We start from the raw sequence: 24,878 nt of genomic DNA, 5'->3' as shown, positions 1-24,878 counted from the left end.
TCAACGTCTTTTGCGAAACAATTATCTCTCAGTCGAGGAGCGACAGCAGGCACAAGAATAGATCGAGAGTTTCGATTCGAGACACGTTGATTGTGGAAACAAAACAAATGCAGTATTTAATGAATTTAGGAAACTGTTAATAGATTCTTTGTGTAAACTAATTGCTTATCAATTAGTTTATTTATAATTTTAATTATATTCCACGATTTTGCTGTTTTTTATATCAAAATGTAATTTAATCCACCGTTACCTATTATTGTATAATCCTTGATTGTAAGCATTTGTACGTCCATGAATATATTCTTGATTTCTCAAATATGCAAATTTTGGATCACGATCAAATGTGATTATTATTCCAATAAAACTGTCCCCAAAGAAATTGCTATGTCATTAATATTCCATTTGTCTACCTTGCGAAATTAAGTTCGAACAAACTCATATCTCGAATGTGTACTAAGGGCAAAATGTGTAAGGCTGTGCAGTATCGAATCGTATTTTAATTTCATATTTTTCTCTTGACTTTTGACTCACAGTCATTCCTTAAATTGTTATCCTCTCAAGCTGTATGAACTAAGAACTAGCATTTTGGTGTTAGCTTAAAGAACAAGGATGTCAAAAATGCCCGGAGTAGCTTCAAAAAGAGAATGGTTCAACTGTGTTCGCCACAACCACTCCCAGATTACGTAACGTTTATGTTTTCAGAAGTCACCTACTGCATGAGATATATTGTTTGTATAAAGCAAATTAATGGTTTATTTCTCAAAATACTCGAAACACTGAGATTGAAGTTTGAAGTACTCGTCGGTCAATGATGGCGATGACGTCATACCTTGATAGCGGCGATTGCGGCCTGCTTGGAGACGAAGGTGACGAACGCGCAGCCCTTGCTCTGGCCCTGAGCGTCGCGCAACACGGTGCACTCCTCGATCGCGCCGTGCCCCGCGAACAGCGCCCGCACGTCATTCTCGGACAACTTCTTGTTTAACATGCCTACGAAGAGTTTGCGTTCTGTGGACAAAAAGAAGGCGTTGTTACAAAGTTTGTCAATAATTTTGACAATTTCGGTGACTACTGACTCTGTCCGCATGGAATTAAAAAAACTTAATTAGTAGCCTATGTGTTCTTCCACACATTGTTTTACATCTGTACCACATTTCATCCAGATCCATTGAGCTATTCTCGAGATACTACTTTCTCATTTATAATATTAGTTCGATCGAGGAAATATGGCGACCTACATACGTCAGTACGTAACAACTTCCCGTTTTCCTTAATTTCCACGTTCTTGGTAACTGTGGTCCCTAAATATAATTTACTTACTTGTTTTATTCAAAAGTGAAATTCGCTAGACATCCTAATTTATTTTCATTCGCAAAACACAAATCGAAGGCAGACGGGTGTAGTGGGGACCTTCTCCCCCCCTTAAGGCTGACGCGTTCGTTGTACTTAACACGTCTTAGCGCGTGATCCTGAGAAATGGAGACATTGCGACAGGGATCAGACGCGCTAAGTGTGAATTTACGACCTCTCTCATTGTACTACGGCTCATGTGTACCATGAAATATTGACGATTTGTAACGCATATGTTATAGAAATAAATTGTATCAATTTAAGTAATACTTTAAGTTTAAGTCACTTTTAAATATGCCGTTAGTATGAAATAACCAGTTAAATTTTATAGTTAAAAAAAAACACCTGTATATCTTCGAGACAAATTTAAGAAAGACAGTAGACAATGAGATTTAATGGTTTTAATCAAACTTAACAAGGTAGTGAGCCTTCAGAATTCTCAACAACATCACGTCGTAAGAAATTTGTAAGTATTCGACATAAAACAGTTTATTTCAAATTAACGTAATGACTAAACATTTATACCGAGTAAAGGAATGGAGCAAAGTAATACAAAACGTCCATTGAGACGGCCGCTCGAGCAATAAAGACCACGGCAACTACTAATTACAATATTTAAAGTGTGTCCTCACTTAAACACGGAGCGTAATCAGTTTAAATGCACAAGTAATTGTGTGCTTAGCGCAAACAGCGCTTTAAAATGTTAATACTTCGACTGCGCCATTGGGCCGGTAAAGCTATCCTTCGTTAAACAATTTACATAACCTTCCGACTGAGCAATAGTGGGAGGAAAGGGAGGGGTCGATCTCTTTGTAACGGTAGAGAAGGGTGAAGTGTTTCTGGGTAGAAGAAGCGACAATTTATTTATAATTATATCATGTCAGCGTGATGTTTTGCTCGCATTCGAAAACGTCACCAGCTCGTTGACAGATGATGAATGACATTTGGTTATGTCGAGTGGATGAAATGTCAAGTAGACGGCGCGGTGATGTTGAAGAGAGAATTATTACTTTTGGTTATAGCGTACATATTACAATGGTTTAATATTTTATTTTGTGATATTAAAATTAAAATTTTTATCAAAGTGTTTCGTCGTATTTTTACACACAGTTTAAGTTCGGTTATACAGCTGTTGGCTGACATCTAATAAGACGCAATTTGGCAATACTAGAGACCTTTATAAATTTTAAGAATATTTAATTCCACCGGAACACTATTTAAGTAAGTATGAGAAAAAGTATGAGTTAAAATCAATGTTACGTAAATGTTTTTTTGGATTTGTATTAGAGTTTAGAATCAGTTTTCTAATGTCTCATTTTCAAAGAGTTATAACATCACTTAAAATTGAGGGCGTTTCGCTAATTAGCCACCGTAATGAATGCCGAGGGAGTCTGGAGCCGTTCTTCATAAATTATTGTAAAATAATAAACTAATACTAAACTTAAGACTAGCTCAACAAATAGATTAATTTAGTTTCAGTCTGAATTATAATTCGACGAACCTTTCAATATTGAGATGTATACTAGAATTCAATGGAAATGAGAAATTACATATATTACACATTTCATAGGTTAATAATAATTTATCTTATATATAAAATTCTCGTGTCACAATGTTCGTTCCCGTACTCCTCCGAAACGGCTTGACCGATTCTCATGACATTTTGTGAGCATATTCAGTAGGTCTGAGAATCGGCCAACATCTACTTTTCATACCCCTATTAAGTTTTTTTAACCGCGCGCGGACGGAGTCGTGGGTGACAGCTAGTTATCTATAGATTTATTTTGAAATGTTTTAGTGTTTCAATTTATTATACAAATATGTATCGTTTTAATAAGTCTGATATTACGATCTTACAAAGATAAAATTATTAAGATAGGTGTTATAATTTCTCATTTCCATGAAATATGCCTTTGACAGTTTTAATGGTATTCTGGAAACATAATATACGATTTGACATTACGAAAGCTAGACTGTTATTGAATAGGTCTAGTGTACGGCGTCGTTCAGGCGCGTTTAAAGTGCGTTTTCTTGTACGTAAGAGGCGACAGGTCGTTACAGCCAAGTTATGTGACGAGTGTCGTATAGTCTGTGGTATGGTGACCAGTATTCATGATAAAGATGGCTTTTAGCATTTTTAGCCAACGTTTTGTGTATACAAATATCTTGGACATAAACTTTAACTAGAATTAAGGTAAATAATATGTAGTACAAATAATTTTGTTAATAGTCGTTAATTTTTGTTAGGATTAGAATGACAAGACAGATTATATATTTAGTGTGTAGGTACTTTATAAACTCGTCTTCTAGTCCAAACGTGGATTCACTGCTGGATTTAATTATGAAAAACAGCACTATTGAAAATTAATAAAGATAAACAACCAAGCGGCTTAACAAACAAAAGCAAAGGAATAATAGATTTTGATAATGTGATTAAAACTAGTAAACTAAATTAGAACGTCTACGAGACAATAGTAATAAATTAAAGAGTTGAGACAAACAAAGTCACATTGTCCTGAGAATTGGGGACTGGGGACAACGATCTTCGGAGGGCGATGAGGCTGACCCCGGCTTGCCTGACTGTCCCAGAGGCGCGTAGGCGGTTTGAATTGTGACCTTAGATATTCGCACTTCGAGCGAACCAAAGTTGGGCAATTTTCATTTCGAAAGCAAATCAAACTACGATAGTTTTTATGGTTGCAAATGTTTTTGTTCTACAGAATTAGGGTATTGAATTTTGGACTATATACATTATGTCTATTCCCCTGTCACACGTAGCTTCTACGGTTGGTTAATTTTTGTTGAGGTAGGTGATATTCGACCTATTATTTCTCACAGTTTCGTAGGTATTCAGTCAGTTCCACTATTTTTCAACTTGTCCTTTAAAAACCATTAGTTTTTATTTTTAGTTCTTAGCAATAATCAGACATACTTATGATAGACACGTATTTTTTTTCTCGGAAAGTTAAATAGTACAATTTAAATATTTAAACGATTGTGGTTCTTTACAGATGCGGTAAGCAATATTTAATGTAACATCTCAAACGACTTTACAACTACTTAACAAGTTTGCGATCAGTTTCAGTTCCGACGTACAGTCGTGCCCTTGCAATCTAATGTGGCCAACTCAAACAACGACATTACGACGCGAGTAAATATTGAAGTTGAGTACAGTTCAGTAATCAAGTGTTTTGTTATAGAGTTTGTGTGTTTGATTTTCTTTACGATCCTATTATTATCGTGTTTGAAAGTCATTTTTTGAAGATATTATTTGAAGTTTATTTAGGAAAGAATTTGGGACTTTTGTAAGGAGTCACGGTCTTCATCCATTTCGTTAACTTTCAACCTACAATTTCTTTAAGGATTAAAATCAAATGAACAAAGTGAAAATAACGAGACGTATAAAATGTAAAAAAATTAAAACATAAATCGTGTGACTGCTAACTTTTGCAAAGGTTCTGGACTTAATTTTTTTAAACTTTTTAATTTAGAGTTAATTAAGGACACTTGTTACTAGCGCCATCTATCCTCTCCATGCAAAGTAATGGACCAGGAAATGTGAACAAAGTTCTGGAACATAACTCGTCGTCGTTTATTACAAGAACTTGAGCGGCGGAAACAAAAGAAGTTAGCCAAAGTTGTCACTCCTGGCTGCGGGATTGCACAACGCAGCTTCATTTTGTGGTCGAGTTCTAGAAATTTCTCATTCATGTTTTATGATAGTAAATATGGAATGTCAATTGAAGTTATCATTTGTTTTCCTGACTTTTTAACGAGTTATTACTTTTGTGAGTTTTCGACACAACTATACCTAATTAATTTGTTCGTTATAATAAAAAAGTCTTTTCAATAATTAAATTTTCAAATTATATGATTACCGACAGCACTGTACGTTGTAGGCATGTGCTACGATAATTCGTAGCCACTAGGAAACTACTGCACACCGTACTACGGTATACAGTAGCAATTTTTTGTAATATTTTTAACAGTATTCATTGCAAATTGTGCAATGCACTCAAACTGCCAACTACATAACGAGACAGCAATGGATGTTAAATTTGAAATATTCACGGCACGCGTAATGGAGTACCAAATTTATATAGTAAGTGCGATTTCAGCGCATCGTATTTTAAACAGAGCTTGCATTTGTGTTTACATCGTCTTCTTGTTGTTTGGATGTACATTATACTGGCTTTAGCGCATTCAACGGTCGCGTAGAACGGCGTCGACTCCTTCAAAACTATGCTGTCTCGAAATTTCGTCACATCTCACGCTGTAATTAATTTTGTTTGGGCTTTCGCTGCGAGCTTTCTGTTTGTACCATTTGATTTGTTTACTGAGTGGTGAGGTTCTTGTGTTTAATTAAATATTTGTGTGATTATGTCGTTGTTTTTAAATTAAATATGCTAAAAAAACACTTGAAAATGCCCTTCAACTGGCACTTAATTGTGAAACTCGAAATGACTTCTCTCTCTTCCTTAAGAACGTTACTATGTTCGTCATAATGTTATATCTACCTACCTATCCATCGTAGAACTAATTGATTGAGTGCCTTTCTTTATTAATTCAATAATATATAACTTTTAAATTTTATATAATTATTATCAATTAAATGATAGCGACGAGTGCAAGCTCTTTTCGGGCATGTTGGCGTCAGAATGTAATAACAGATTCAGGTATGCACATATGCCTGTATAAATAAATATTTGATCACCTTTATTCCGAGCTGTTTGGAGTACGTTCGGGGAAAAGGGGTGGACATGGCAGGGAGAGGGGATGGGAGAGGGGGCTTCACATCATTTTAATTAAATGGAATACGTGCCGACAAGAATACTGTAACGCGGATATGATATTGCAAACGATTATTGCTCTCGAATATTTATTGTTTTTTTTTTGTACATCCAGTGATTTAATCATGTTAAATATGAACGAAGACTTGTAAAGTATATATAGCTGTAGGAAAACGTTATAGAAAAACATATAAGAATAGTGATATGGCAAAGAAAGGCGGTATTTAGGTCCTATAGCATTATAGACGCAGAATAAAAGAAAGACGTGAACTTAGTATAAGGCTCAGTATAAGCTTCTGTTACAACAATAGTTATCTCGTCCATTAGTTTTATTAAATGTGCGTAGATATAATTAAATTTAATATAATAAATAATATAAAATGTATTGATAAACATCGTAAACATGCGAAGATGTCTGTCGCGAACGCTTGCTCGACGTTGCAAGTGACGTAATGGGAATTTAAATTGGAAATGTTTTTTCCTTAAGTTTCGTTCCGTCAAACGGGCGACGGACGGCAACGGAAATTATTTTTGTTCATCGCCCGTCGGTGTTCAACCGTGAGCAGACATCGGGTTTTCATTTTTGTTAACTAGTGATGTGACACAACCGATGTTCATACGACATTAACTGTAAATAAAAAAAAAATCAGTCATGCGTATCAATTTTATTTGCTTGAGTTGTCTGCTTTCAGATATTATAGAAGACTTTTTTTTTAATTTTGAGCGATTTTTAGGAACAATTTTATTAAACTTTACAAACCACAATAGTTGCCGTACGTAACCATGAGATTCCATTGCAAAAACTCCCGTTGTCTCTTTACCGATTTTTCAAACAATCCGTGAGCTATGGAAAAAACTAACAGTACAATAGATAAAAAGATATCTTAAAAAATCGTTTTATTGCCAACGTTCAATAGACATCACTAGTGTAAGTGATCTGTAGGATATTGAATCTGTAGGATGAAGATCTGCGCTATCAAGTATGACAATGGCGAGTCGGGAACTAATGCTAATGCAGTAGGAAGTATGCTCCAAGAAGTTTCATTTCCACTCGCCTCACTTCGGAAAATTGAATAAATTTGAATGATCAACTGACGAGGTAAGATGTCCGCGAATACATTGACTTCTAGTTCGAAATAATTGCTATTATTGACACCCTAAGTGAAACAATACTTCAAAATCAATAACCGCTATCGAAGGTAAAAGGAAATCCCGGGCATTACAGTGCAGCTGTTTATAATTTCATTTTATGACTTTTATAAACAAAGAGTGAAATAATATAGTTTTGAAAAATAATAATATCTATTCCAAAGAAAAATAAATATAAAATAATTCTCTTGACTCTTAAATCATTTTACATTTAACAGTCTAGTCTAAATATTGTGAAATACATTGTGACTAACAAGCCACTTGCATAGTGGAGGAAATTACAGGTATACGAGGCTTAAGGATGCAGATGGCGCTTAGCTTCAAGAGGTAACGTTTTAAAAGTTACTAGACTGGCTTACTTAGCCAGGACTGATTCTGTTGTCACTGGAATAGACTGGAAAACTGCACTCACATAGACACATAGATACCATAAAATGTACTAAATGGTTTTTAATAGTCTTTTTTGTCAAAGACATTGTTACTCCGGGTTTCGACTACCGTGAAACTAGCGTTGTTAAAGATAATGTGAGGGATTCTAGCCATACTAGAATATTCTATCAGTAAAGAAGAAAGGAAGGATTGAAGAGCAGTAGAGGTCATAAAAGCTGATGATGTCCGAACATGAGTGTCATAACACAGCCCACGATGCCTTCATCGCACTACACACAGCCGTTAACTTTGAACATTATCTGTATCACATATGGTTGTCACACACTAATATAATAAATAAGGTACGAGTAAGTCAATATAACAAGTGGTAAATGGAACAACACAGGATATTTTAATTTTTGACCCGTTGTTGGTATCAACCATTTTTAGTTTACTGTCTGGTGGTAGGCGGTGGCATTGGCACATTGGTAATTATGACAGAAAGAATTTTTTATCTTTTATTATTGTATTCTATTTTTAAATCTTAACATTTTTATTTTGGTTAACTAATAAAAATTACATATATAATAATCAAGAAAAAAAATCTAAAAAGGACTTTGGACAATTGTCAACCCTAAATTTTCAGCGCATAGGGAATAGTAAAGATGCTAATTCAGTCTCAATTTGGAACGTGTTGCGGCGAATTGAAGCCACTGAATAAGTGCAAATGTGGAAAGTGTGCTGACAAGAAAGTTTCAATTGCTAGTTACATTTTATTTAACTGTATTGCCTCAAAACTAAATTAGACTATTAATTAAAACGTTTGTAGAAGTTTGAAAAATACATGCAATTGAATTTTTATAGAATTCAAATCTTTTTAATTTATTTAATTCCTCATATTAAGACTGGTGATAATATTTATTTTGCATTCTGTCTTTAATACTCTGTGCACATTTTTAGTAACGACAACTACGGCTGAATACAGATTGTTGCCATGTCCAAATAGTTTTCATTTATTGGGAAAATGTTTAAAGCACACATTTTAAATGGAATTGCGTTCATTTAGTACGCCAATGTTTAGATTAATTTTATTGATGTTTCGTTTGTATAGCTCGAATAATGTGACGTTTCATAAATTGCAATAGTTTTATTTATTTTGATAATATGACCACCGTTGGTTTTTGGAACCAAAATCTCTGTATAAAACATATTATCGACATCCCTCTCATTATCTTTGACAAAACAGAGATAACAATATGTTTTAAATGGGGATTTTGGTCTCAGAAACCCGTGATAATAAAGTTAATCAAATGGTTTTCTTTTTCTGTTATTATTTTTACTTTAATGAATTGAATAAACAATAGTACGATATGTACGTTTATAATATTGATTTTTTTAACACATCGTGAAATATTTTCAATTACAAATTAAGTCTTCCTTAATAAAATTTAATTAATCCTGTCACAAAAGAAAACAGATTAAATATAAATTTTCACATTGTTTATCTAGATGATTCGTTCCGGAACGTTGATAAACGTTTGATCAACGTTTAATTTATTTTTAATCTTTGTTAATTCCTCTTGTTGATGATATAATTTGATTTTTAATCTGTGTCAGATTCACTCAAAAAGATGTCTAAAAATGTAATGAATTATAAAAAAATGTTAAAAGATAAAATTACTAAGCGTATTTAAAAGCAACAGTTAATTGGAATTAAATCAGTCATCAGTTATTTTTAGTACATTATTCCCGAACGAAATTAAAAATGTTGCCATAAATATCTCTTAATTTTTTAACATTTCTTACAGTTATACGAATGTCATTGACATTCCTACAACAAATTGGTTCAAACGTCACACCCACATAAAGGCGGTACAAATAACTTCTTTGTGACGCATTTAGCTAAATGGAAATAAATTTCCAAAAAGAAGTACAATTTTACTCTCCATTATTAAATACATCATGATTTGTAAGAACGTCGGCTTTCAAAAGGTTTTTACTTTTAGGCTGAACGGTTCTTCTAGCTAAGCTTCAGGGGTAATCAATTTAGTAGCAAACTTCGATTCATCGAAACCAAATAAAAATATCGTAAATAGAACATTTAATAGTGAATAGAACAATGGGTAGGACGGATACGTCAACAAATTACATTTATAAATAAAAATCTAAAAAATTACCAAATTGATAAGGTTGTGTCGTTTCATTACGAAGTTCTATGTCCATCTTCCAGCTCCATCATCAGATCAGCACGATGTCGATTTACACGTGTACGCAAAATTTCAACTCAATCATGAACCGGGAAGTGGATAAAATTTCAGTTCCAAGATTTGATTAGAAACATCGAGACGGCTGAAATTAAATAAAAGCTTTTAAAAAGTTGACAATACCTGAAAATATATTTTCCAGTGGTAAACAAACACATTGTGCAGTAGATAATATTTTCATCGTATCGGAAGCAACGTAATAGCCAAGGATCAGATGGCACAGATAATATTTAGGAGTATAGAAACGGGCAAACGTCAACAAAGGGGCGGGCGCCGTAAACTTAAATGGAATACCTTTGTTGGTACAAAACAATAGCGATGTGCCGGATGTATAAACAAGGAGTCACACCGTAGCATAGCCCGGTGACTCGGCATTCTAGGCTAAATGTATCTATTTCTAGCTTTATATATTTTTTATAATGAGTTTACAAAATGTTTATCGTTTAAAATAAAAAAAAATAAGTTACTCTCAGAAGACAATATATAAAAATGTTTGTAACCACTCAAAAGGATTTAGTTTTTAAAACAATTGAATTATAAAAATTAAGTATGTTTATTTTTGTAAAGAAGTGCAAAAACGTAGTTTTTTTCTACGTGCTAATATGATACTAGTGCTTTTTTCTCTCACTATTACAATTAACTTAAAATTCTTGATAGAACAGATGTAGTTTGAGTTTTATTAAAAAAGAAAATGGCCACTTCATTGAGATTTTCTCGCCAAAGCATTGTTGGAAAACAATCCTAACACATGTGAATGCAGGCTACATAGCAGGTAGAGACATTCACCTGGCAACCGTTTCGAGCAAAACAATTGTCGCGCCAAACACAATCGTTCGCATGTATTCTATTCGATTATAAATTTGTCTAGGTCAAAGTTTATTGCGGTAGTGCTCTGTAAAATTCTATTCAAAAACCTAAAACATTGCTTACCATTATTATCTAGACGTCCATACATGTTATTTAAACTGGAGTGTCTGTATGTAATATCGAAAAAAAAAATCCACACATACACACGATGTATTTACGTTGCTATTGTCTGTCTGTCTGTCCGCAAGGCCGCGTTTTTTCTAATAATCTCCGAAACTGCTGTGCCAATTTTGAAAGAGTTTTGACGGGAAGGTAGTTGGTACTTGAAAAAGTCCCGGGAGACCGCTAGTTCAAAATAATAACAATATTGTAAGCACGTATTCAACGATCACTTACTTTCTAATTCTTATCTAACTCAATTATAAAAGGTTTATCTTGTGCCAGTATATTTCTAACAATATAACATTATTACCACTGATCGTAGCAACGTCGAGAAAACCCAAAAACTAAATACCTCTATAAGTACTGGTTGTCTTAAAAACTTTACAACTGACTCGCCAAAAATACAAAGTTTCAACTTTGCTATCACCGCGCGACACTTGGCGCAGCCTGGCCATGAATAATAAAAAAACAAAAGTGCGACTTTTGTCTTGTTAGCGATACCCAAACAAAAATAAACTGGCTACAGACTAAAGTAATACTTTCTCTTGGGACTTACACACACAAAGAACTTTGTAGAATCAAGTTTTTAACATCGTATTCTTAATATAGTCTTGTTTATTATTGTAATTTGAAAACTATTTATTTTATATTTCATAAAATCTAAGGACATCATGATAACATCCTAGTCTTTTCTGTGACGTCACGGCCGCAAATATTTTCTCTCTGTCTCTCTGTGCAATTTACTTTCTTTAACATGCCTTAGAATCTTTCCCTTACTGGTTTAGATTACTTAAAATGTATGACTATTCTGTTGTAATTTCAAAGAAAACTAAAGAAACCTACGAAGCTTCTATTATTTCATTCTTATATTTCACTTCGAAAGGCGTATAGCTGGAAATTTATTTCAGTTTTCATAAGGCGTCAGTTCACCGAACGTATTTATATGATAAGTGGCCTCTGTGCTACCCTTTTAGCTGAGTAATATATTTTTACTATGCGGTCATACATACCAGGGCGAACCTTTGAGTTGAATTTATAAAAAATGAAAAAATATCTAACCAAGGTATATTTGAAAATCTTCAAAATTTAATAATGATAAAAATTCCTATCTGAAATATTTTCCAAGATTGCATCTGGTCAAAAACGAATTATCAATTTTGAGGTTGTTTATATTATTCGTAAATAAATTCCACTATTACCAAACTAAAACCGAAATGATTTATTTGCAAACTTACATCTCTCCCACACTCTTCTTACTCGTATTATAGCTTATTAATTTTATTTTAAGCATTTGATTTTTTTCACAATGCTTTCAGCAGTTTTTCAGCAATAATAATGAATGCGATACATTTTTGACGAAGGCAATTTTGTTTATTGTAGCATAGCAATCTCGTTGGTATCCGCCATTCCGGGCGGAGGCGAGTCGCTTGTTAAATCAAATGTGCACAGTACAATGAGTCGAAAAGATACGGGACTCGTTCCGAATAAATACACAATGGCAGTTCATTGTAGCATCGCCGCTCCCGAGCCGAGATAGCGACTCCGTTGCTCCCTTCCGAAGATTTCCCAACTCCCGTTCTCACCCTTCGACTTACTTTTTTATCGTATACCGCGATTTTGACTCAGGTCTGCGTAAAGTCTATGAAGGACTTTGTTGATAAGCTGTGTTTGTTTTTATGTACGATACAAGCAATGTCAGGTAGCGTTAACCTAATAACTTGTTTGTCAACAGACAAAGCTATTATCAACGTCATTTTCGAATTACGTTTCTATAAATTTGGTCTTAATATTTTTCTACACTCAATCATTTTTGATAATACTATTTGGAAATTCCTAAATTATCTAGATAATATAAAAAGATTTACCTACCTAATAAAAACTTTAATTACAGCATAACACAGATACAAAAGCCAGACGCTAGTAATGCTTTGTTAGTAAAAATTAATGAAATTTCTCCTCGCTGTTATTACGACTTCTAAACTCAAAGGTTTCTCGTGAACCTTAGCAAAAATGTAGTTAATTAAGCGTAGCTTCTTACGTTACGCCCACATTTGTAGTCTGGGTACCTAATAAGTGGCGAACCACGCTACGATGGAAATTAATTAAATTGGCTCGGTGCCTCACCTCCCCCACACCTCAACACTCTCACCACCGTGTGTCGTTCAAGTGATGTGACGTGTTGTTATATTACAAGTATCGAATCTAGCAGGTGTCTCGTGTTTCAAACACTAGTAAAATAAGTTTCATCACGAACAATTAGAGGTGGGGTTATAATTCAGTTTATTCATACTAGTTTTGGCAGTGGAAGCCTAAGATTAGGGTAAACTGTAAACAAAACATTTACAAGTTCTTAGTTCTAACTTAATATGTACAAGTATGAATATTTTAATTTTCATAAACTGTGCGTGAAAGTATTTTTTTATAAATTATCGCAAAAAGTAAAAGTAAAATAAAAATCGATAACTGTTTATCTGTCTGCACATCACTAGTAGAAGTAAAATGTGTGAGAAAATTAAACAACGACATCAATGGCTTTCCATTTCACTAGGCGTTGCGTTGCCTTCCCTTCCCCCCCCACATCTCCTGCAAACGCAGCGCTCGTTCATTGTTCACGTTTATTTTGTACCATATTTAAGAGAAGCGCAACGGTTATGCCGCGCTTATTTAAAAATGAAAAAAAAAACTGTAAAAAAGATGGATTCTGTACTTTATGTTATTGTGAATATATTTATGATATCTCGTTTTTTTATAAACAAATGGAAAACAAACTACTTTTTTCGACTAGCCTTCTGAACTACTTTTATTATTGTAAAACTGAAAAGGCTAACATTTTTGCTAAAATATGAATTTTTTTTTTATTAATGTGAAAATAGCTTTTGTCCGCGACTTTGTCCGCGTGGAGTTAAAAAAAACTTAGGAAATAGCCTATGTATTCTTCCAGACTATGTTCTATATTAGTTGCCAAATTTCATAGAGATCCGTTAAGCCGCTTTGGAGATACGCTGTAACAAACATCCATTCATCCATCCAAACGTTCGCATTTAAAATGAAGTATGACATGAATTTTTTTAGAGAATATTTTCATTTTCCTTTCGAAAATTCACGAAAAACATAACCCACTAATTAAAAACGAATAGTGAAACAACAATAAAAAATGGTAATTTAAAAAAATGATTACTTTAATTACGCATTTTGTAAAAGCAAATAGACCGAAAAAAGGTATACAAAGAGGCATTTCAATCAACAAAGTTCAGGAACGCGCTCGTCAGTTAATTAAATTTACAACTACAAAGGTTTATTATGCGAATCACATTCGGATAAAGCTAGGGCTATTTGATTCTGTAATAAAAAAAAAACAAGCGACTGCTTGTGTGTGTGTGAACAGTCGGACCGCTGCGTGTATGAGCTCGTGTCAATATTTGGCATCGCAGACGAATCGAGTGAGACTATCGAATCGCATCGTGTCCGAGATAATGCCAGGTATCGAGAGCGGCTTAATTGGGGATCGAGTAGTCTCCTGTGTTAGGTTGCGCACATAGAAACGAGCGAAGCGGATATTTTGCATGTATACTGAATTGAAACAACATACTGTAAAGTTTAAAATTGCATAGAATGGTGCGAAAACTAGTGGTTAGTAAAAATAAGCTAAATATTGACGGCATTTCACTTTAATATCCACTATATTTAAATCTTGAAAAAAATACTATACACAGTTGAATAAACATGTATATATTTAAAAAACTTTAGAAATTTGTATAGATCTTCGGTTCGAAAAATACGTATGCTTGTATTTGTGAATAGCGTGTATTTTTGATCGGAAGCCTACGTACTGATAAGTGCATACATAATTTTGAAACTAATATAGTATACAAGTTTATGTAGCTTTCTATATGTATACATATTTAGCCAGTTGACTGTACATAAAGTTTTTTCAATTATTTTCTATTTTAAAGGTGAAATTTTGTAAAATGTGTTCAGAGATAGGAATGCCATGTGGGTAATTTATAACGTAAACATTCCATTCATATATGTTTGAGAGAAAGCGAGGCGTTATTGTGAAATATTGCGCAGGTGTGAGCATACGTACACAAGCATTTATTTCAATATAGAATACAGCTATTTCAGTTATTAAATAAATGTTTTTTCGATTTAGTGTAGTGTATAGTAAAGATCTTTCCCATTGTTTTGTGTTTTATATCTATTAATAACTAGCTGTGCTCCGCCATTTTCGTCTTAAATTTAAAAGAAGCCATGCACAAATTCTCGTAAAGTAACAGGGTTATTAAATTTATAAATTGCAAAAAAAAAGAATCTTAAGTTAAATGTAGTGCTCAAGGCTCGCTCCGCTTATGAACAAAGGCGTTGGTCTTAGTATAATCCGTATCTATCGGCCCGTGCGGACCGAGGGCGAGCGAGCGAACGTTTTTGACGCAATTAGTGATGTTCCGCAGTGAGTGATGTTCCCATCTTAACCATTGTCTGCCACTCACGTGCCCGTGCCTACACAAACAATCCACGTGTGTTCATTAAGCCTACTCGGACAGTGACGAGGATTACAGTTTCGAATAACTATTGATACCTTCATCAATATATTCGCAAGATTAAGTATAATCTCTACGTGTTTGGTGTCCTTTATTTATTACAACTTTTATTCATTAAAACTTAGGCTTGATAATTCTAGGAAATTAAGGTTTTAAGTCAACATGTGAGGCTCCTTAGTCAGTGTTATTTGTTGTATGTTTGGTGAAGAAACTATATTTGGGACGGCCGTATAGTCAATGTCAACGTCGTCTATCTGAGGTATAGCAGGAAAGACGATCTGCACGAGCTCTAAGTCTACTCGAGATGGTCTGGATACACGAAAGTTGTATGTTTATGTTATAGGAGGCCAAGGAACTTTTTAAATGTGTAGATAACAATACGCATTTGGCAAATCATTGTATTCCATCTCTTGGAACGGGGTAATTGCGTTTTAATCCGCATCGGAAATACCTCTGGCATGTGTCGGCTACGACAATGTCTGATAACGAACGCTACAAACTCGGCCGACTTTAAAATGTAATGCGGGTAATTGACGAGACAACGGAAAGAAGCAGGTTGAAATTACAGAATACTTTTAAATACAAGGATACTTGCAAACTGATATCTTCACCGTAAAATGGAATAGAAAATTATGATTTCAGTACATTTAGAGAGATATTATTTTTATGTTAGTTTTTAGTGCGGTGCAGCGAAGGATTTTGCGGTTTTAACACTCCATATTAAAACAAATGCAAACCAATAAACATCGAATAAACTTTGACTTTGGAAGGTTAAAACCAAGGCTCAAGACGTTTGAAGAAGCGATTAGTACAAGTATGACAATAAACAAATGCATTGTCATGTTAACACATCAATACATCGCGTTATGTCACATACAGTCAGTGCTGAGCAGTGACGTAATATGTCACGCCAACTACTCCAGTTTGTAAGACTGTTGTTTCGATCTGTGATCGATTCGTTCGAATTACGCATTCATAGTAGTGGTCGCTAGTACTTGGCACGTGTTCTTCTTTATTTGTTAAATGTGACGATAATGCAAATGTACGTATCTATGTAAATAATCTTTGATCGATTTCATCTTGTCATTAATTAGTGTAAAAGAAAAAAAAAATTTTTTTTCGTATTGTGCAAGTATGTTCTATGATGAGCGTTTACCAAAAACTACGTCTAAATTTTTCCATCTCACCGTATTAATAATTGCAGAATGAAAGACTGTAGTGGGCTTACCTGTATCAAAAATAACACTACAGAAGAGAATTAAAACATTGATGAAATTGAACGAACTGAAAACTAATAGAATGAAATGTAAAAACCAACATTTATATATTCACATACTCTTTAAAAATTGAATTTTACATTTTTTAAAAATTATATACTAAAAGATGTATACTAAAAAGAGCGTACATTTCTATTACCAAAGTTATACTTCACCGCAACCTATTTCATAACGGGAGCCATCTTTTGACCGAAAATTGAATACCTTCGCAGCTCAGGTGGGCTACTTATTACGAGTAGGTACGAATTGCGCAATATCCGGCCACTCGTCCGCCGACGTATCCCGCCCTGGGGACTTATCCGTCGCATTATCGGATATTTTCACAGAGCTCCTTTGAAAGAGCCATGCTCTTGTTAGACGTGTGAGTGTTGCCACAAATGAAAAACGGATACGGGATAATCTGTTACAACTATTAAGTATTTTAGATTGGCAATTAAATATGTTAAATTATTCTAGAACTAATTACCTCAAGTAATTAAATAATATGTCACTGTACACTTTGGATTTACAGCCAAACATTTGAAAAAAAAAATGTTTTTTTCTTTTTTATAAAAATGATATAAAACAAAATGTATGTTCACCAGTATCTTTTTGTACAGATGTTCCAACTGTGGTAAAACACTGTTACATAATTATGGTAGATTTGCAAATCTTAATTATTATTACCTACGTAACTTCTAATTAAGATAGTACCCAATAATTTTGTCATCTCGCATTCTATTTTGTAAAGCGGAGAAAACATTAGAACGTAGTATAGACATCCTATTTCTATCCTAAATATTTGGTCACTATATCATGTGTACCGTATATAATCTTTCCGTGTCCGAGGCTTGTAATAGAGCGTTGTGAACATCTCAGTTGGCTCAGTTGGCTTACTATAGGACCTCACGTAGAGAAGAAGGCGCCTCTATCTAACGCGTCTACTGCTTATCTCTATCTATCTCTATAGTCTGAAACCAAAGAGATTGAAATAGGCAAGTCATAGAGACGGCACATGATACATTTAAAAACAATTTTTGAAATGGTTCATTTAGTTATTGCCCTAATGAGATTGGTTGTTTATTGTTTCAAAACAAAAGCGAGACCGTCTTTTGAACCTTTGTTGGGTGTAATTATTAATTAGTTGATGAAATGTGCTACGCTAAGGCCACGAACCTGCGCCCCTCTGAATGTTTTATTAAAGCCCCTTCATGAGGGTAATAGCAGACTTATGGAAAGGTGGATTGCGAATTTTTAAATACAGGCGTGATATTAAGATTTCCTTATAATCCGCATAATTAATAAGTTAACATAATGTAGTCCTTAGGATTCGATATTTGTTTAGAATTATCTATACCTTAATGTTATTAAAAGACAAGGTGCTCTGGTTATTTTATAACTTACTAGCTGTCGCCCGCGACACCGTCCGCGCGCAGTTAAAAAACTAAATGGGGGGGGGGGGGGTATGAAAAATAGATGTTGTCCGATTCTCAGACCTACTGAATATGCTCACAAAATTTCATGAGAATCGGTCAAGCCGTTTCGGAGGAGTATGGCAACGAAAACTGTGATACGAGAATTTTATATATTAGATTTATAATTATTTCTCAGCTTGTTTATAAAAGTGACTTCGACAATAATAATGTTCTTCACGTAGATGAACAATTCCCCGGCGGTGTACGATCGTGATCTGTTGCTGCAAAACAATGGAAACGCACACAAGCGTACAGCAATACACAAATTATACGGTACGGGGTTACACAGATAGCTGCCTGCTGTCTTTGGGGAGTATCGCTTTAAGCGGAGGTGTGAACGCGGCATAACAGCTGCATTGTTATCGCCGCTACGTATGGTACGTACTGAGTACTGACGCGCACACAAATGTCACACCCGCACCGCACCCCCCATTCCGCACGCGCCCCTTACGTACGATACATTCCGTTTCTATGCTCAGGGCTGTCACCTTCAAGTTAAGGCATAGGAAACCGAACTTTGAATACGATAACTTCTACTTATTAGTGTATTTGCAATCATTAAATAAATGGCGTAAAATTAAGCACTGAATAAGTAACTAATTTAAAGTGAAATTCTGGAATGTCAAATTGTGCTTGACCCCTTCTATTCGGTATCGGGATAAGGTCTTAAAAACAAGCATTCTATGGGTCTAACTGGCAATTGACTTATCAATCCGGAAAATAATATAAATAATGCAATAAGAGAACATTTCCTGACAGCCCTACATTCAAATTACCTGAACACTCTGCGGCTGTATTCAAGTGTGCGTTGTCATATTAGCTTACACAATAACACAGAAACACACATACAAACAAAGCAAAGCGATGACACGTATTCTGTTCTCACTAAGACATTGGAGTCTGTAAGTGTATACATATAGGGAACACGTACGATAAACATATTCTATTAGTAACGATCGCTTGGCATCGCTGGGGACAATTTTCAAAAGCACAACTGTGGGAAAATTAATTCGTTTACATGCATAATTCTAGACGATGATGTATACTAGACTAAAACTATTTAATACGATCCTGTTATAACAGTGAGTTTTGACTGCTGTGAAACATGTTTTTATACATGTTGTAGGCTTTGTTTTCTATATAGGAATAAAAGGTATATTAATATATATTAATACAGATCTCACGCCAGAAGAAACCTACTGTAAATATAACAAATGTATGCTCCTTTGAATAATTATACACTAGTAATTTACAAGTACTTGCATACATATCATAACCAAGGTAAAGTAAAACATTCTCAATTTAAGTTACGCTCACAACAAGTCCATTTATTTTTCTTAAGACGTTTGAATCTAATCTTATCTCTAAGTAAGTTCTAGGTTAGACTAGCAAATTAAGCCACCACATGATAACGCAATTTTAAAATACGTTAGTTTTCTTTTACATAAATCTATAAACATATATTCAGTGAAGTAATTTATAAAATTCTAGTAACGTAGTAAACATTGAAAAAAAAAGGTTACTTCGTATTTGAGTGCAAAAAATAAACACGGTGTACCAACAGAATTTTTAATATCCCTAATTTTGAACGGTGGCTGTAAAAATCTGTATCCGTAAAAACTTTTTTATTAACGAACTTACCGCCAAAGGTTAATGGAACGCGAAAAATCGGTTTTTGTTTTAACGCAACTTTCATTGAAGTTTTTACTTTAGTTTTAGCGATAAATTAATTTTTAGGATTAATATTTAAACTTTGTTATATCTTATGTGACTTATAAATGAAAGAAGAACAAAATGTACATTTTAAGTCAATATGCAATTTTTAAATACGATTATTAATTTAAAAAAAAGCTCAAGTTTTGGGATATATATAGATGGAAACCGCGTTATCTTTAGTAGTCTTAAATGCGACAAGGGTTTATCTAACTTAATATTATAAATGCGAATGTTTATATGGATGAATTGATGTTTGTTTGAAGGTATCTAAAGAACGGCTTAACGGATCATGATGATATTTGGGACGATTTTAGAACATAGTCTGGAAGAACACATAGGCTTCTTATAAAGTTTTTTTTAATGCCGCGCGGACAGAGTCGCGGGCGATAGCTAGTTTCTTAATATGGATAATGGAAACGTCTAATGTTTGTTATGAATTACACTCGACTCGAATCCCTAGTTGAGATCTTTTGAGTCACAATCATACAATACAAACATAAAATTGTTTTAAAAAACATCAGTGTTTCCTTATCATGCGGTTTACCGGCCTTGTAGCATTCCATTTATTGTTTGTCCAACAATAGCGTTCAATAGTCCCATTTAGTCACGTCAATGTAAATCAACCTAGAGTTAAGATACGATTGTAGTTTGTTTATCGCATCTGAGTAAAGATTTATTAGTAAACGGTATTATCACGCGCATTATCCTATAAAATAATTCAATATCAATAAAAAAAAATACTGGAATCACCTATTGATAAAATTATTTATGGACGTCAATTGTCGAGTAAACTTAGGTATACATTTTCTTTTTAGATTTCTCACCAGGTTAGCTTAGCAATTTATATGTTAATACAGTCAAAACCGTTTATACCGACATCGTTTAGAACAACATACCGGTTAAATTGACCAAAATCAAAGGTCCTGGCTGAATGTTATTACATATCTTTCCTATTAATACCTGTCACCAGTTGTTACAACTATCGGTTTTTACGACTCAATATGAGTAGTCCCTTCGATGTCGTTATAACAGATTTTGACTGTACTTACATGTTATTTTTGATTGTTGTAAAAAAGTATATTGACAACTAAAACGGCGACGATATTGTATTATGTATAGTGTGCGATATTATTCTCATGTAAGTGGCTTTTTCTTTGTCTTTTTTGAAAATAAATTCTTTGAACCTAAACCTTTCTGTGGAGGTCAAACATCCCATTAGTAAAAATAAAACGATCTGTTTGTATGCACATAGTATATTATCCGTACAGATCCGATTTCAATCATTCTTTGACAATGATAAATCTATATTAATAAAGTACCGGATCGATTTGACTTCACTAATGTCGCATAATAACACGTGGTACCGTATTGAAGTATTGAAATGCAAAATTATTCATTAACAGTGAACAAACAAGTGAGTAAACGAGAAGCGTGAAAAAGTATTGTAACTTAAAATTAAAAGGTGACGAGTAAAAATACCTACAGAATAAAGTTAAGTGTCAAGGTTAAGCTCATATTGCTACTCAAAAAAGTCCATAAAACATGTTATCTCTGCTTTTCCACAGAGAATGAGAGAGATGGCAACATATGTTTTCGGTAGTAGGTAACCAACGGGCACACAATGTACTTATTTTTTTTTTCCATTTATTTCCAAGAGACACTTATTGATACTAATATCTGTACAGGAAATTATTTAGCACGTAAAGTACTACTCAATATTGACAATACACTGCTCAATTATATTGACAGGTAATTTACCTTATAACTGTAATCAAAAACACAGTTGAATATTAAAAAAAAAATTACTTCCCTTTCGAACGCATCGAGTCATCATATTGCTTGATAACGGAATACTAATAAATGTTATATAACTTCAAACTTACGAACGAACATTATACTAATAAATGTTACTGAGCTAAGTTGTTAGAGACGAACAAGTTGACTTTAATTTCACACTGCAACAAATTATGAGTAGGCTGTAGTGCGCGAATCAATTCAGCGAGATGCATGCAACCGTTCTGGAGTTACCTTCAAAAAACATCCATCCATTCACGAATCCAAACATTCCCATTTATAAAGTAACTAAGAAGTAAAAACGTAAGACTATTTATTCGTCCATTCATGATTTTATTGGTGAACTATCCCAAAATATATGAATTCCATATCATAATAGATAGACATTTATAAGTTATATACTTATGTATGTAAAACGTTTGAGTGTGGTTTGAATATGAGTGTTGTCGGACTCTCGATGTTCGAACGGACGCGACTCACGCGCAACGAATACAAATCGCATTCCCAGGATCGATAACCTCTGCTTTGGGCCCTCGCAGTGTCTGTGGTACCATCTCAATACTATTCGAAATAAACTAACCCTGGTAACTGATATGTGAGGATATTACTAGCAAATTGGTGGTTTTCTAATATTTAAGTCTTTTTGTCGACTGACGGAACAATAATTTTTTTTTGGTACTATCCGTTTGATTACGAATATTATCTGGACCAAAACTCTACTTAATTCGTGATGTACCCAAAAAATTGTACTACTGATATTTATATATTTGACTCGGTTACGTTCTTACTATAAGGATCGGTTGCATATTTTCTAATCGGTTATCAAACACTCGAGTATTCACACCGAATTATTGAACAAGAACATCTTTCACATGGGAGGAATGACAACAAAACAAGGCTTACGACAGTGGAACCTGACGGCAGCATTCACCTGTTTGAAAATAAAGTGCACTAGAGTTCGTCGAATGTCGTAGTGAACATATTGAATTGTAAGAAGAAGGTTTCAAACAATGCGGGCTTTTACGACGTTATCCCATAGAATTTTTACACATCTATTAAACCTTTGCACGTGCCCCGAATGTGAGATAAATTGTGCTTCCAAGGAATAGGGAATCGGTAGAAATGGTTTATAATGGTTAGGATTCTGTTCGTATGTGAGTCTTTTGTTTTTGTACAAGACTAATTTGAATTTAAACAGGATATGGAAACGACAGTGACTTTTACAGATAAAATAGTATTTTAATTCGATTTAGGTATAAGTTTTAGGAGAATTGGTTATTATTTATAAAATACTGACTTTTGCCCGCGACTTCCAATAATTCAGAACAAAAAAACGTATTTAATAGCTTATGTGTTCTGCCAGTTTACGTTCTACTTCTTGGCAAATTTCACGTGGATCCGTTAAGCCCTTCTGTACCTTGTAAAAAACATCCATAAATCGAAATTTTCGGATTCATAATATATCTTCTATCTATATATATAAAAGAAAGTTGTGTTAGTTACACTATTTATAACTCAAGAACGGCTGAATCAGGTAGCTTAGAACCAGGAAACGGACATAGGATAATTTTTACCCCGTTTTCTATTTTTTTATCCGCGCGGACGGAGTCGCGGGTAAAAGCTAGTATTTAATATAAGTATTTTCAAGTGAAAAAGTGACACCCTTATTTACCTATATAGTTACGTTTAAATAGACATTTTGAAATTAGTTAAGTAAACAAAGGCTTGATAACTTAATGCCTTATCCTTATGCATTTATATCATAAATACAACTAAACGCCAAATAACCAAAACTCCAAACAAAATGATTTCATATCGTTACATAATGTATTCTAACAACACTCAATAAAGTTGAAATTCGATTGCATTTATTAGTCGAGACTATTGTTTCGTCGCTAATTGTTGGTTTAGTCGTAAATTCGGGTGCGGGCCAAAGCGAGCGATATTAAATTTGTGGTTTAAGTTCAACGGAACGGAATCGAACTTATTGACGGGTGGTGCAGCGGTGTTATAGGCTGCGTGGGGGCGGGCGGCCGCGGCATCCGGACTGGGTGCCGTTGCAATTTCATATTTATGGTGCGTGACATTAATCTGCTGTGATGTTAGTGGTAAATGCTTTGAATGTTAAATTACAACTTAATCATAAATTAAAAGATTTAGTAAAATACTAGGTGTCGCCGGCGACTCCGTCCGCGCGAAATTAACAAAAAAAACTTAATAAGTAGGCTATGTGTTCTTCCAGACTTCCATCCATCTAAACATTCGTATTTATAATATTAGTAAAATAATAACTTGGAAACGAATCATTAATCGTTTAATTATTAAGATTATCATTTAAATCCTTACGAACGTTGTGACCTCTGAAAATTCAATATATTATTAAAAATTAAGAACTGTTTATTGTACCAGTAATGCAACTTAAAATAATACTTTTACGTTTTCAGGTTCAAAGTCTCTGTTGTCTATAACTTACTATGGCTTAAAAATACTAATTACCGAACCGTAGAAAATTCTTTGACATATGCAGAGTTCATGAGTACAAGTCGCAAAGTATTCATAATTTCGTTAATTCAATGGATATTATAGTACCTACAATTTAAAAGCGCAGACCACAAATCGGGCCGTGATAGAATGGAAACAAAACCACAGCAACGCAGGGATTTTTGTGATTTATTATTAGGCGGTCATTTTGCGGTGGACAGATTAGTGTAACAAAATGGAGCGTTACACAGTAACTAAATATTTTACAGTTAACAAATAATTATTGGTTAATTTCAGCTCCATGTTCATGTGTCTTTTTATTTGTATTGCTAGATAAGTGACAGGTGGCTAAAGGTTTGTAAATGTTGCCTATGTTAAACTTGAGAAATACAATGGAACCTGGATAAGCAAGAACGATGGATACGGGAGAAATCTTTATCTTATAAGAGGTAATCATTTTTTGGTCCCGACGGACTACCTCCAACAGCAAGAAACTCACGTAAGAGAGAAACCTAGTGCGTTCCCTTGGACTCTTTTATCCAAGCTCGACTGTGTTTTGGCTATAAAACAAAAAAAAAAAATTGAAGATAGCGTTATAGTCAGGAATAAAAAACCGCAACTTATATAAATTGTACGTTAATGTTTACGTAAAACGTTTTAACGGTTAACGTTTACGGTTAGGAATGCAATATGACCTCGGCTCAATCCGTCAGCAGTCAGCCAT

General features: G+C 34.0%; 1 protein-coding gene across 8 annotated transcripts in view; it reads right to left on the bottom strand.

Moving 5' to 3' along the window:
• Positions 1 to 24,878, bottom strand: part of LOC106719498 (CUGBP Elav-like family member 1) — a 290,801-nt gene that overhangs the window by 6,537 nt on the left and 259,386 nt on the right. For all 8 annotated transcript variants that reach the window (XM_014513849.2, XM_014513848.2, XM_045678509.1 and 5 more), the window contains one exon: positions 830 to 1,008. In XM_014513849.2, coding sequence (XP_014369335.1) covers positions 830 to 1,008 — 179 coding nt within the window. The remainder of the gene's footprint in view (positions 1 to 829; positions 1,009 to 24,878) is intronic.

This window comes from Papilio machaon, chromosome 7 (genome assembly GCF_912999745.1).
Source record: "Papilio machaon chromosome 7, ilPapMach1.1, whole genome shotgun sequence".
Classification (NCBI taxonomy): Eukaryota; Metazoa; Arthropoda; class Insecta; order Lepidoptera; family Papilionidae; genus Papilio; species Papilio machaon.
The sequence above is the reverse complement of the archived record's forward strand: the minus strand, read 5'-3'. Positions and strand labels throughout refer to the sequence as shown.